This window comes from Ciconia boyciana, chromosome 3 (assembly GCF_034638445.1).
Source record: "Ciconia boyciana chromosome 3, ASM3463844v1, whole genome shotgun sequence".
Taxonomy (NCBI): domain Eukaryota; kingdom Metazoa; phylum Chordata; class Aves; order Ciconiiformes; family Ciconiidae; genus Ciconia; species Ciconia boyciana.
The window spans coordinates 3,849,602-3,861,808 of NC_132936.1; the positions used below are offsets into that span (position 1 = coordinate 3,849,602).

At 43.8% G+C, this 12,207-nt stretch overlaps 1 protein-coding gene across 2 annotated transcripts in view; it reads left to right on the forward strand.

Moving 5' to 3' along the window:
• The window catches only part of MTMR9 (myotubularin related protein 9), a 28,678-nt gene extending 22,182 nt beyond the window's left edge, over positions 1-6,496 (forward strand). Inside the window, exon 10 of one of the 2 annotated variants that reach the window (XM_072858267.1) lies at positions 718-6,494. In XM_072858267.1, the coding sequence (XP_072714368.1) occupies positions 718-881 (164 nt within the window). In that variant the 3' untranslated portion in view covers positions 882-6,494. Of the gene's footprint in view, positions 1-717 lie in introns of both variants that reach the window. The other variant, XM_072858268.1, reaches the window with a different exon arrangement.
• The last annotated feature ends 5,711 nt before the right edge of the window (positions 6,497-12,207 follow it).

Here is a 12,207-nt window from a genome sequence, read left to right on the forward strand (position 1 = left end):
ATATATATTTTGTGGCTACTTGTAAAGCTTCTTAAGTGTTCACTCCTGTTGTCTCTGCTCCGTGCTTAGTCTGTCTCAGCTGATGATGATCTCACTCCCTTTGAAATATGTTCCAAAATATTTTTGGCATGTGCCATCCCCAGAGGCATAATGCTTTCTCCTTCTAAGGCTTGGTGACATGCTACTCTTTGCCAGGGAGCTTTACTTGTGCCATTTAACTTCTTAGCACAGTATTTCTGCAGTGATAGAGCCTAATCTATAGATGTTCTGCAGGCCTCAGGCTTTTGTTCTCTATCAACCAAGACTTCCCTTTCTCCATTACTGACCATGTTGGCCAGGATAATCTGTGTGCAGTAGGTTCCCTGCTGCAGAAACTTTCTCCATCCCATGTACGCTGAAGAGTTAATTAGTGAAGCAAGCAGGCTGTCATGGCAGGGTGGAGACTGAATATGGATTGGTCTGATCAGTATATGAGAAAAAAGGAATGAAAACCCCTCGTTTTTTCTTTATTAACCTTGTTTAATAGAATGGTGAACTTGGAGAGGTTCCATAGAATGGAGAGGAGGGTCAGTATTTCTAAATGCTATTTAGGGGGGAGGTCAAGCAAAAAAAATGCATAAACTGTATGCACATTACTTAAGAGCTGATGGAATATGAATAATGTTTCCTCCTTGTAACAAGAAACCCTTCTGACTTGTGCCGTCTCTGGGCTTTTAGGTATCTTTCTTCGGTGGAACAGGCCTTCCAAGTTCCTAGACGAAGCCCATGAAGAAATGATCAACATCATAAAATACAACAAGGAACTTCAGGCAAAGGTTAATGCATTGAGGAGGCAGCTAGCAGAGATGGAAACAGATGATAGAATGCAGGAGAACCTGTGAGCTGGCAGGGCTTTGCCTCAGGTCTTTCCTTTCCAGTCCCCTTTAAAGACTAAACATGGGAAGTGCATGTATTGCAGAGCCCTCTGGGTACAGTTGACCCTCAGTCCTCCCACTGCTGAAACCTTCACTTCACACTATATACGTCCCTGCTTTTTTGGGAGGGATTTTTGTTTTGTTTACAGAAGACATACACAACCGGGCATAGTGTCCTCTCTTGGCAGCTTTTCTGTCTCAAAATTGTGTACCGTGTCAGCAGAAGCTGGAACTCTTACCTCCACCCAACTGTATGGATGACCAGGATGGGCCAAGAGACAGGATGTTTCAAGTTTATTTTGGACTTTTTCTGGTTTTGTTGAACTCTCTAAATGCTCGGCAGGATTAAAATACGAAGTTATGTATAGATAAGTAAAGGCATTTTGTCTGAAAGCACCTTTTCTCTCCAAGAGTAAGTAAGGCAGCTTAGTTCTTTAGTTTCCTAGAAAAACTAGAAAATGGTATAATTTAACTACAGGTTCTACCAGTCTATATGATACTCTCAATAGCCTTCACATCTAACACTTGGTTTTTTGTGTTAAGCATTGGCTTGGGAGCAGTAAGTTGAATACCAAACCAGAGCAAGAAATTTCAGTGCAATACAGAACTGAAGTAGGGATTCTGCTGCTAATCTTTAAGCCATGACCTTCAGGTGGAATTGTCCCTCAGGGACAAATATCTCCTAAGGAATAACAAACTTCTTTTATCCTACGTGGAAAACAAAAAGGTTAAGTAGTTGGTGGAGCTGTTCACTTGCAAAACCGTGGCTCAGAGCTGTCCTTTCAACTAGAGCCAAGCTGCCCTCTTGAAACTTCGGACTGCGCTGTCTGTTTTTGTACATTTGAACAGGTTCACAGCATCGCTAGGGTGCAAGAGCAGCACTTAATCTGCAGCTCAACAGAACACTTTTGCTCCACCTGATGCGCTTTTTCCTCTCATGCTTTTGCTGTACGTTTTGTGAAACATCAAAAGCAGAAGTTGGGAGTTAAGGTGATCTAACATATCAGGTAGCTGCTGCAGATTAAGAGGCCATCACACTACAAAAATGCTCATAGTTTAGATCATTTGTAGCTGGTAAAACTGCTTAAAGACTTTAGGGATAAGCTTTTTTCCAAGTAACTTTGTATTTTGTAGCTGATCTTTGTGTTTCTGTGGCTGCAATCTGCTCTTTTTATAAAATCAGAGTTTTTGCTAGAGATTTTTTTTCCTCCTTTAAAAAGACAGATAAGAGTGAGTCTGAAATATTAACTCACCTAGACACTTGTTCAGCTTGATTCCATTGGTAGCTGTACATGACTGAGAAGACTTGAATTAACAACAGCGCATGTGGCTGGGATTATCTTAAAAGGCGCTTGCTGTTAGCCTGTTTCTACTGAAATGAATGGAGCTGTGTTAGGTCAGTGTTGATCTCTTTGGAAACTGTTGAGCTTCTGTGACATTTTATGCTCTTTTGGAATGAAGCTGCCTTTATTGAAAAGCCACTTCACATAAAGATAGATATATGTGAAAATGCAGGATCTGTAGTTGTCACGGAAGCATCTGGAGAGTAATCTTCTGCAAAAATCATGTAACCACTAAATATATTATAAGTTCTGTAACCAGGGAAGCTGTATAAAATTATGTGATAGTCATTAAGTGCTACCTTAACGCTGTTTGCTTCAGTCCTTATTTCCTTAATTATTTTCTTCTTGACTAATCTAAACCTAGTCCTAAAGTCATCTGGCTTAAAAAATGAAAAGATCCCTTTCAAACAGTTGTTCACTTAAGGCAGAAGAATAATTCCCCCTACTTGTAATACCAATTTCTTTTTAGGTTTGGAGAGAACAGTCTTGTTCACTAAATCAAGTCTGATGTAGGGAATGCTTCTCAGGGTGGCTGGTGAGCTGCACTGCGTAACAGGGGAGGCACAAGTTGGCCATGCCTTCCTCCCACCTCCAAACCCTGGCTTCTGGAGCTGCCTTCTGGGTATATTGCAAATGTAAGCTTTTAAAATTATTGCTCACCCTTTAAAATTATGTCTGTGGGATCTGCACCTGCCTGGATGTTGTATCCCTATCCAATTCAGAATTTCTACTGTTCCTGTACATCTGAAATACATTATCACTAGCCAGATGGGAAGGATTCAGAAGGCACTATTTTCCCCATAATAGACTATACATAAAACACACTTAAAGGTTATGCAATTTCCTAACATAGTAATTATGTATTGAGCTAAATAATAGAGAAGCAAAGAGGTTTTTTTGATCTAATTGCCTGGCTGCTCTAGTCTCTCATGCAAACTGCAGGCATCTGAGGAAATTGGGTAACCAGCTGTGACAGCTAACAAAAGGCAGAAAATTCTCTCTGAGCTGGCATTTTATCCTCAACTTGTGTTTCAGGACTGAATCCACATCCAACTGCTGTGTGCTTGCCTTGGCTTAGTGGTAGTGTGGATCACAGCCTTCATGTGAAAACGCTAGTGTTGTTCTGAGCAGCCACAGGAGTTTTTTCCCCGATTCCTTTGCCACGCATCACCTTGTAGTCACTGCAAACAGCAGGAGCTGGAGGCTTAAGTTAACCCGCAAATAATCACCTTCATGAGACATTACCTGGAGCAGTCCTGCAAGGTATTGCACAGTGATGGGGTTGAGAAGGTGTGTGGATCCTTGCAGGTCCTCCTGGGAGAAGACAGTTCACAGACCTCTTGTGTCAGGCTAATTGCACATTCTCTTTTAACCTTTTCATTCCCAGTGCTTCCCGGGCTCCAGTCTGGTGGCTACTGCTGTAATACACAGCCAAGCACTCCAGTTCTTTGCTTACCTGCGTGTCCACCATATTTATTCACATATTTAATACGGATGATCGGCTTGCTTCCTCTTAGAGCGGGATATCTGCTGGACTCTGCCCCATGAAGTCACTGATGCCCTGTTTGCAGGTTACCTGTGTCTTCCTGAGCTGTAAGCACTGTGGCAGTGCCCGGCTCTGGCTCTTCGGTCTGACACTGCCTTACGCTCTTGCTGACACCCCTGCTTCTGCTCTTTTGCACATAGCTATTTATGTAATAAGCTGGGCACTGAGGGCCCCCTTCCCCAAACTCTGGGGTCAATCAATGCGGATGCTCTGCCATTTACCAAAAAAAAAAAAAAGGGAAAAGGAACTAACTTGCACAGTTTTCATAAGGGAATATGTACCTTCAATATTTTGATTGTATTGATCTAACTCTTGAATGTGGCGACCGGTTTAAGTGCACTATTGTCCATGTTGCATATGATATAACTTAAATTGCACTGTACAGCATATTGGCGTCTAATGTATGCTTTGCTAAAGCCTTGGAAAGTGCTATCGTGTACAGGTTCCTGTATGAGGGGAAAATGTCTATACTAGCACTCCCTTTTTTTGTAACTGTGTGACATTGACTAGCACTGTGTGATGTGTGCTATCTACCTGCTAACTAGTACAAATATAAGTGATGAGTGCACTTCTATCCAAACATCTGGAATTGCTAATTGGACTTGGCTGCTGCATCAGTCCTGATTTTTTTTTTTTAAATGAAATAAGTAACAGGGCTGGGAGTTGTGTGCTATTGTTAGATGTATGCCGTATGTGTACAGAATCCCAGCCGCTGTGGTGTTGAATATATTGAAAAAAAAAAGTAACAAATCTGAGAGAAACTATCACGGTTCAAATTGCTTAGCCATTTGGGGGGAGAAAAACAGATACAAAGTGGCTGTAAACTTTGCTGTAGATATGTTGAGAACATAGAAATGTCTGTTCAAATTAAAACCTTGAAGACTCTGAAAAGTACTTTAATTACAGTGCTGAATCTTCTTTATTAGTACTGCCTTCACTTTCCATTGGAGGGATGTGTGTGTCACTTGGATGCAAGCTCTTGCCTGAAACTTTGGTTCTTTTCAGCTCGTGAGTGTTTTCTTTTACGGCTGAACAGGGGCAGTGGTGGCCGAGGAGGGGTTTGTGCTGCAGGGCTCCATAGAAAGAAGAAGGTTGAGACCCTGAGTCTGTGCAAGGCTTGCAGAGCTCTGCTCCCACGGTTTTGGTCCTTTGACACCAGCTCTGCATACGATGGATAATTCAATTAGCTGAGATTTTATGCTTGTATTGAACTCTCTAAAGGAAGGAAGGCAGATGTCTTCAAAGGGAGAGTGGTTCGGAGTGAAGCAAAACCTTGCAAGAAGTCCATCAGTAGACCCGGGGTCACGGTTACCTATTGTTTTTTAAGACAGGTGGGGTACTTTGTACTTGCCAGGGGAAGGAGGAAAAAAAAAAAGGACAAACAGTTGTTGGAAAACAGAGGCTGTGAACCATGGAAACTCCTGGATCTCTCCTGGCTGGTGGGTCAGTAGGCTGTGAATCACTGGGCTGTCTGTTTCCCTGTGGCATCGCTTGTGGTTTCTGCAACTCCTCTGGAAGGTGAAGAATTTCTGTGGCTTTTGGCATTTCAGCAGATGGAGACTCTGGGTGTGTGTGCTGCCCTGCAGCTTGTGCAGTCCTGTATGATAACACAGTGAAGGGTGCTGAAGGCTTTGATGTGAAAAGATTGATATTCAGTCCCTATTTGTGCAAAATATTTGCAAAAGTCCCAGCTGAAACAGAGTGGGTCTATTTTAAAATATTTTTAGCTACAATCAGGCAGCCTGATTTGGTGCAAGCTTGCTTTTTGGAGGGGAGGGGAGAAATAACTATCTGATCAAGTGTTGACATTTATTTTTATTTAACTTTCCTTATGTTTTTATTTGAGCATGGGTAAGAGGGCATCATTAGTCCAACAGTTTAAAACCAAATACATAAAGGCTCTGGAATATTCAAAAGGATATAAAGCCATGCGCTGGATTCAAACTACAATTGAGATGCCGCTCATGAAAACACGATGCCTTTAAAGAGCTTGTACTGTGCAAACAGGCTGTTCAGGGCAGCTGTGATGGATTTCTTTAGCCCATATTATCTGTGTGTAAAACATGATGTTTTGATTCAATGCATAGAAACACCTGATGGGAGGGAGTGGAGAAGACAGAGGCAGGCTCTGCTTGGTGCCCGGTCTGTGACTCACTTGAACTCTAGCCTGGCTTTCCAAGCCTCCCTTTAAGTCATCTGCCATCAGATCTGTCCCATCTCGCTCCTTTCTAACCTGTTTGCCAACTTTGACGAGGCTTTGCACGGTAGGAAATAGGAAGGCGATTATGTTCCTACAAGCTTCGTGAGAAACGGCAGCCTGGCAGGGAAAGCAATTCACCCCTGCGGATGGGATGTCCGTGGGCTCGCCTCATTAAATTTTGGGTTCCTCTGGCTGGTGGTGACGGTGCAGCATCCAAATCCCAGTATCTTGTACATGCTGTGGCACCAACAGATCCCGAGGAAGCTAAAACTCAGCAGTATGAGTCCGTTGGCATGTCTTTTTTTGAAAAACCAAGTGTTTTTGTTTAGTGCCATTGTAGGGCTCTCTTCCATGCTGCTGGTTTTTCCCCCAAGCTGTGAAAGAAAACAATGAGGAGGAACTACTATTATGCATTAAATGTAACTCAAGGATGCTGGACGGTGTTGGGTTACTCACAGTTTCTCCTGCTGTGTAAATGTCAAGACAAGCCTGTGGCATTGGTCTTGCAGAGCTGGAGATGATAATCCTTTGATGTGCTGTTGCAAGAGTGTTGCTGATGGATTTAGATTACTTTATCTGATGGTGCAGGTCATGCTGATGAAGGGTTTACTCTTAAAGCTCAAAATCTGCTCCCTCAGTATCTTAAAGTACTAGCGACAACCCGGCTGCTACATAGAACAGAAGAAAACCTGTTTCTCATAAATATTGGGGGGTTTGGACAATTTTTGGTTGCTAATCTAGTGAGCAAAACTTTTGCTTGGGATAAAATAATCAGGGGAAAAAAAAGACATGGAGTTGCTGTTGAATTCCTGTGGGAATTCACCAGGTTGGTTGCATAAATTCAGTGTTTGCTCCTGCTGCTTTTTAGGGAAAATGTACTTCTGTGCTTGTTTACACAAAATGAGTTGAAGCTCTTTCTTCTTTGTACTGCCATTTACCTTTTAGCCAGTCTTAAGCATCGCGGGTCACGGCTGTGCAGGTAAGGCACTCTGCCGTAAATGCTGAAGGCTTTAGCATTGCTGTGCAGCGTGCGGGAGGGCTGGAGCTCTGCAAATGAGGGATGCTGTAAGAACAAAATGTCCATTAACTGGACTGTTTGACTAACCGTGGTAAAATGCATGCTACGTCAGTCTTAAAGACGCTGGGTGTAGTTATTAAAATCAGGTTTATTACAGCTTGTACAGTTAGGTTGTAACAGTTTACAGGAACTGTTATTGTATATAGAGGATCCATTTGATTCATAGCTGTATGACAGTGCCAGCAGCAACATTCCCTTTGAAATATAGGGTGAAAAACACAGAACACGTTGCATATTTGTTCGTGGGGCTGATTGCTGCACCCCAACACTGTGGAATTTTGAGTACTTTATCTGAGTAGCTAAAAGCTGATTCATTACTTGCCAAAGTGTAAAGCAAAAGCTAGGGGACTGGATCATTTATGCTGATTTATAAGGAGGTATAATTACAGCCCCTAGTCTTAGAGCTTGCCAGAGGGTATCCCCAGCCACCTTCAGCTCCGGGAGTTTCTAGCGCCTACTTTGTCAGGCGGCGATTCATACACTTGGGATGCCTTTTTTTGAAATTATTCTGATAATCTGAGCTTGGCATGTGTGTCTAGGATGTCAGTCTTCACACGAGGAATACGTGTGGGAGGAGGAGAACCCTCTGCGGGGAGGTGGATAGTCGAGTGTCCAGGGAAAGATGCAGATCCGGGGTTTGCACTGTGCTGGCTGCGCTAGGCACGTCCCAATGGGTAGCGGTACCATACTGGGTCATGGTTTCAGGGTTGAAGGGATCACTGTGATCACTGTGGGGAGGATAAAAGGTTCTCAGCCTTTTGGCAAGTGGATAATTCAAAAGTACAAGAAGTACAGGAAACTTGCTTCCTGGTCTGTGACCAGAGAATTGGCATTTTCTACAGTGGTTAACAAAGTAATTACCAATAGCCTTTTTACAAATTTTTCTTTATTGAGGAATAATATACATGTAGAAAAGACCTACTTAAAGGCTTCATTTATAATTCTTTTAAATCAGATCATTATTTAATAACATATACACTGTTGTTGGAATGGTATACGTTTTTGCAGCCCTTTGTATATTGTGGTAGATTAAATTGTATCACTTCTAAAATGCAAATTTTAGTCTCTTTTCTGACATGAAATTGTTGTGATGCCCCAGCAAGGTAAGTGCAACATTTCTACAGGATATTTTCTAGTTTAGCCTTTTTTTTTTTGGCTTGTAGTTCCTTGGTGCTATGAAATAAAAACTTCCTTGTCAAAAACTTTCTGGCAGCTATAAAGGTTGTTCCAGAATTAGGGGGTTTTTGGAGCAGAGAACCACTTGCCTTTTCTGTGCTGTGCTTCATCTCATCAGCTGCCATTTTTTGTGGTGCTTGGAGCATCTGAGCTACCGTGGCCATATCCTACGTGGTGGTGGAGTCCTGAAGCCTGTGTTAACCAGTGGATTAGATGTGGTGTAGGAACAGCTCTGAGTAAACACAGTGCTTGGTGCACTAGACTGAGACCTACACTCGACCTGAACCTCTTTTCCCTGAAGACTTGATGACATTGCTGCTAGAGTGAAGAGGATTTTCTCTGTTTCTTATTTAATCAGTTGTTTCGGGGAGAAAACAGCAATTTGGACTACAGTGGGGTAAGTACAGGGCTCTGGTTTCTACATTTCCATAGGTTTGGGAAGGATAAAAAAAAAAAAGCTGTGCCTTGCTGGGAAAAATTTGTGGTTTTTTTTCCACAGATCCTTAAGGGACACTTGTGCAACATCAAATACATAAAGTATCCTGGCTGCGCTGCCAGCAGTTGGCGAGGCTGTAATTTCACAATGGGGAAGGCTTTGGCAATGCCGAATTAAAATGCTGCTGTTCTCCTCCTCCTTTTTTTCATCCTCAGGTGTGCTGGTTCAGCTGTTCATGATTCCATGTGGTACCTTGGATTAGAAAAACTGGTAAGGAAAAGTAAGCCAGCCAAAAGGGAGAAGCCCTGCAGCCTGAGTCAGCATCTGTGGTGTTAAACATTGCAATGATGCTTTTAGTAATTAAGTCATAGGGAAGATTTGTAAGGTGAAAACCCATGTGGCTTAACGAGCTGTTCTCCAAGGCTCTGTCACTGCAACTGGATGCTCATGTAGACTGGAAGGATGATTGATTTTTTAATTTTTACTTGGGTTTTTTTAGGCACTGGACTGGGGTTTGGGAGACCGAAGTCCTGGTCCTGCCACTGCCACAGATTGCTGGTGTCACCTCAAGTGAGTTACTTCATCTGCATCAGTCTTGGCTGGAGAAGTGCATTTTCTGGGTGAGTCCAGGTGAAATTCCCTGTTCTCATGTGCCTCGTGTGTGTTTACTGTTTGGGACAGAGACTGCTTGGTTATTGTACAGCTTTGATTAAAAATAGCCTCTAGCCACTAACCAGGGTCTAAGGTATTGAGCATGTAGTGAAGCCTAGGTGGAGCTAAAAGGGGCGAAGAGAGGGTATACCTCGATCCTTGCCCACTGCTAACATTACAGAAAGCCATGCACTTAACATGCGCACAATTGTCAGCAGGACTAAAAATAACTGGTCTACAGAAATAGAAGGCTTGTGCCCACAGAGTATGGTACCATGCAGAGCAGCAAACCAAAGGGATAGCATGTCTCTATGGCAAGAGGTCTCTTGTGTCTGCAAGTGTCCTGAAAGGCCATGAAGAGCACAGGGAGTTGCGAGGAAGGTGTGCAAATTCAGCAAGTGGGCAGAGGGGGAGCAGGGGTGAGATCATGAAAACGCTGTGAGTAGGAGGGAGATTAAGCCTGAGGCGCTGGGAGAAGCTGTTGCAGAACGCTTTGAACAAGAGGAAGACTTTTGGATGCTACATGAAAAACGAGAGGAAGAAGGCAGAGGTGTAAAGTAGAGTGGGGAGAGCGATGAGCGCTCTTGGAGCCATCAGATCCATGGCACCGTGCTGCTTACGAGAGGATGGACAGTTCTTGTCTGCTGCTGGAGACTCCCAACAGCAGAATTCATTCCCAGCAACCTGGTCCCCACCCTGGCCCTTTTGGCAGCGCTACACACAAGTCCCAGCTTGGAGGAGTGCCTCACCATATGCTGTGCAAAAGAAGCTCTGGAGTTTGCCAGCTTACTGTGTGTTAATAATCTGCCCCTCCTAGAAGAAGGGAATGGGCTGTACGCTGCCATTGCCTGGGCTTGTGTTGTACCTGAGTAATGCCATGTTAAAACTCTTGCTATTTTGGAACCATTTGAGGGGGAAGAAATAGGATTAACTACTAAAAAATAAGATCACTTAGCAGCTGGCTGTGTATACTGCTCTCTGAACCAGGACCATCCTTAAATCTACAACTCTGCTGCTGTTACAGTATGGCACCTCCTGAATGAGAGAGGAAGAAAGGGTGCTGTGCTGTGAGGATCAAGCTGTCCCCTTTCCTGAGTTAAAGTCAACCTTTTGCTGTCCTCTCTCCCTTTCTTCAGCTCCCTGGATTTCATTCTGATGAGAATGTTGCCTCAGTACCCAGCCCAGATCTGACTTTCTCTTCCCTGTCATCACAGCCTTGCAAGGCAGAGCAGCTTGTTGGAACATGTCCTACTCTCTTCCCCTTGGCTCTTTTAATTTGAATTTCCAATATTCCTCTGTTAGTGTGTTTCTGAACTTCAGACTGGCTTTTCTTGTTTGCAGTCTCTCAGACATGGATTTAAAAAAACCAAAAACAAAATCCAACAACCAAACCCACAAAGCCTTACAATCCAGATAAAATAAAAAATATAAAACAAGCTTCTCAGTAGTTTGTAACCCTTCCTCTCTCCCTGGAGCACTTTTTGGGGCACCTTTTGTCATGCACAGAGCCTCTGTGAGCAGGACACACACAAGCAAAGACTAGTGAGCTGGAAGGCTGTGCTGACCACTGAGAAAGACACCCAAAGTGTCTTTGGTGCCCAAAGAGGCCCTCGTTGGGTGGGAGGGTTGGCCTTGGCCACTTGCTGGAATAGATCATCAGTGATGACATCATCCATCTCGTGGAGCTGGGTTTCCTCCCCTATAGAATTTTCTGCCCTCTCATGTTGAGGTTTTGTGTCTTGCACCTTTGAGCTGCTACCTATCACATCTCAACAATCCTACCTCTGTCCTTGGTTTTACCTTGCTTATCTTGCAAAAGATAAGCTCTGTGCTCTTTCTCACAATTTGGCAATCTTCTCTGCTCTCAGAGGCAGGGTTATCCATCTGAGCCATATCAGGGAGGCCTTGGATCGCAGCTGAACCTGGAAGACGGGGTGGTTTCAGGGCCAGCTTGCTGCAAGCTCTGTCTAGCTTGTGTTCGTGCCAGTTTAATGCTCCAGATGGTTGCCTCGGTGCTGGAGGAGGTAACTGGGTTATTAAATCACTCCTGCTTCTTTTGTCAGTCTGGGGAATCTGCCATCCTGGTGTGATACTGCTCTAGAAGATAACTTTACATTGAGTCAGGCTAGTAGATAGAGTAAACCCACCAGTGAGCAACTTCAGGTGCTCTATGCATCATCCTTCCCAAGCAGAAAAAGCCCTTTTGCTCAACTGCATGCATATATCGGGGCCCTGGAGACAACAGGATCTTTTCTTCTTACCTCTGCAGCATGCCAGGTGAGATCTGCTTGCCCTCACTGCAGGGCTGGATCCATGATGCCCTTCCTGAGAGCAGCCATGGAGTCATGCTAGAGGCTCTGCTCTTGCTTTTTTCATTTGATGGCAGACTCTTCAGCCTGGAAAAGTGATTGCTGAGGTGATGATATGATGGAGGTCTATGAAATATTGGCATGGAGAAGGTAAGGAACTACTACTTGCTCTGCCTCATACAAGAATTAAGGTGCACCAGATAAAATTATCAGGTGGCACTTGAAACAAAAAGAGGTGGTGTTTGGCAGGGTGCGTGGTTCAGCTGGGGAGCTCATGGCCATGGGACATCATAGGTGCCAAACATGATATGCATTCGAAAAGCAGCTAAATACGGGAAAGAAAAATCTATCAAGGGTTATTTAACACAAAGACATCAGCTGTCCCTGTGCAATACAGTATGAGGATGTCAGGGATGCATAGCTGTTAGTTTTTCTTCCATGTACTGTGCCCTGGCTGGCTGCTGGTGGCCTTCAAGACAGCATACAGGACTTGGATGACCCTTTAGTTCGACTCAGTTTGCTGAAGATGCTGCACAGTCTATAGTAGATGGAAC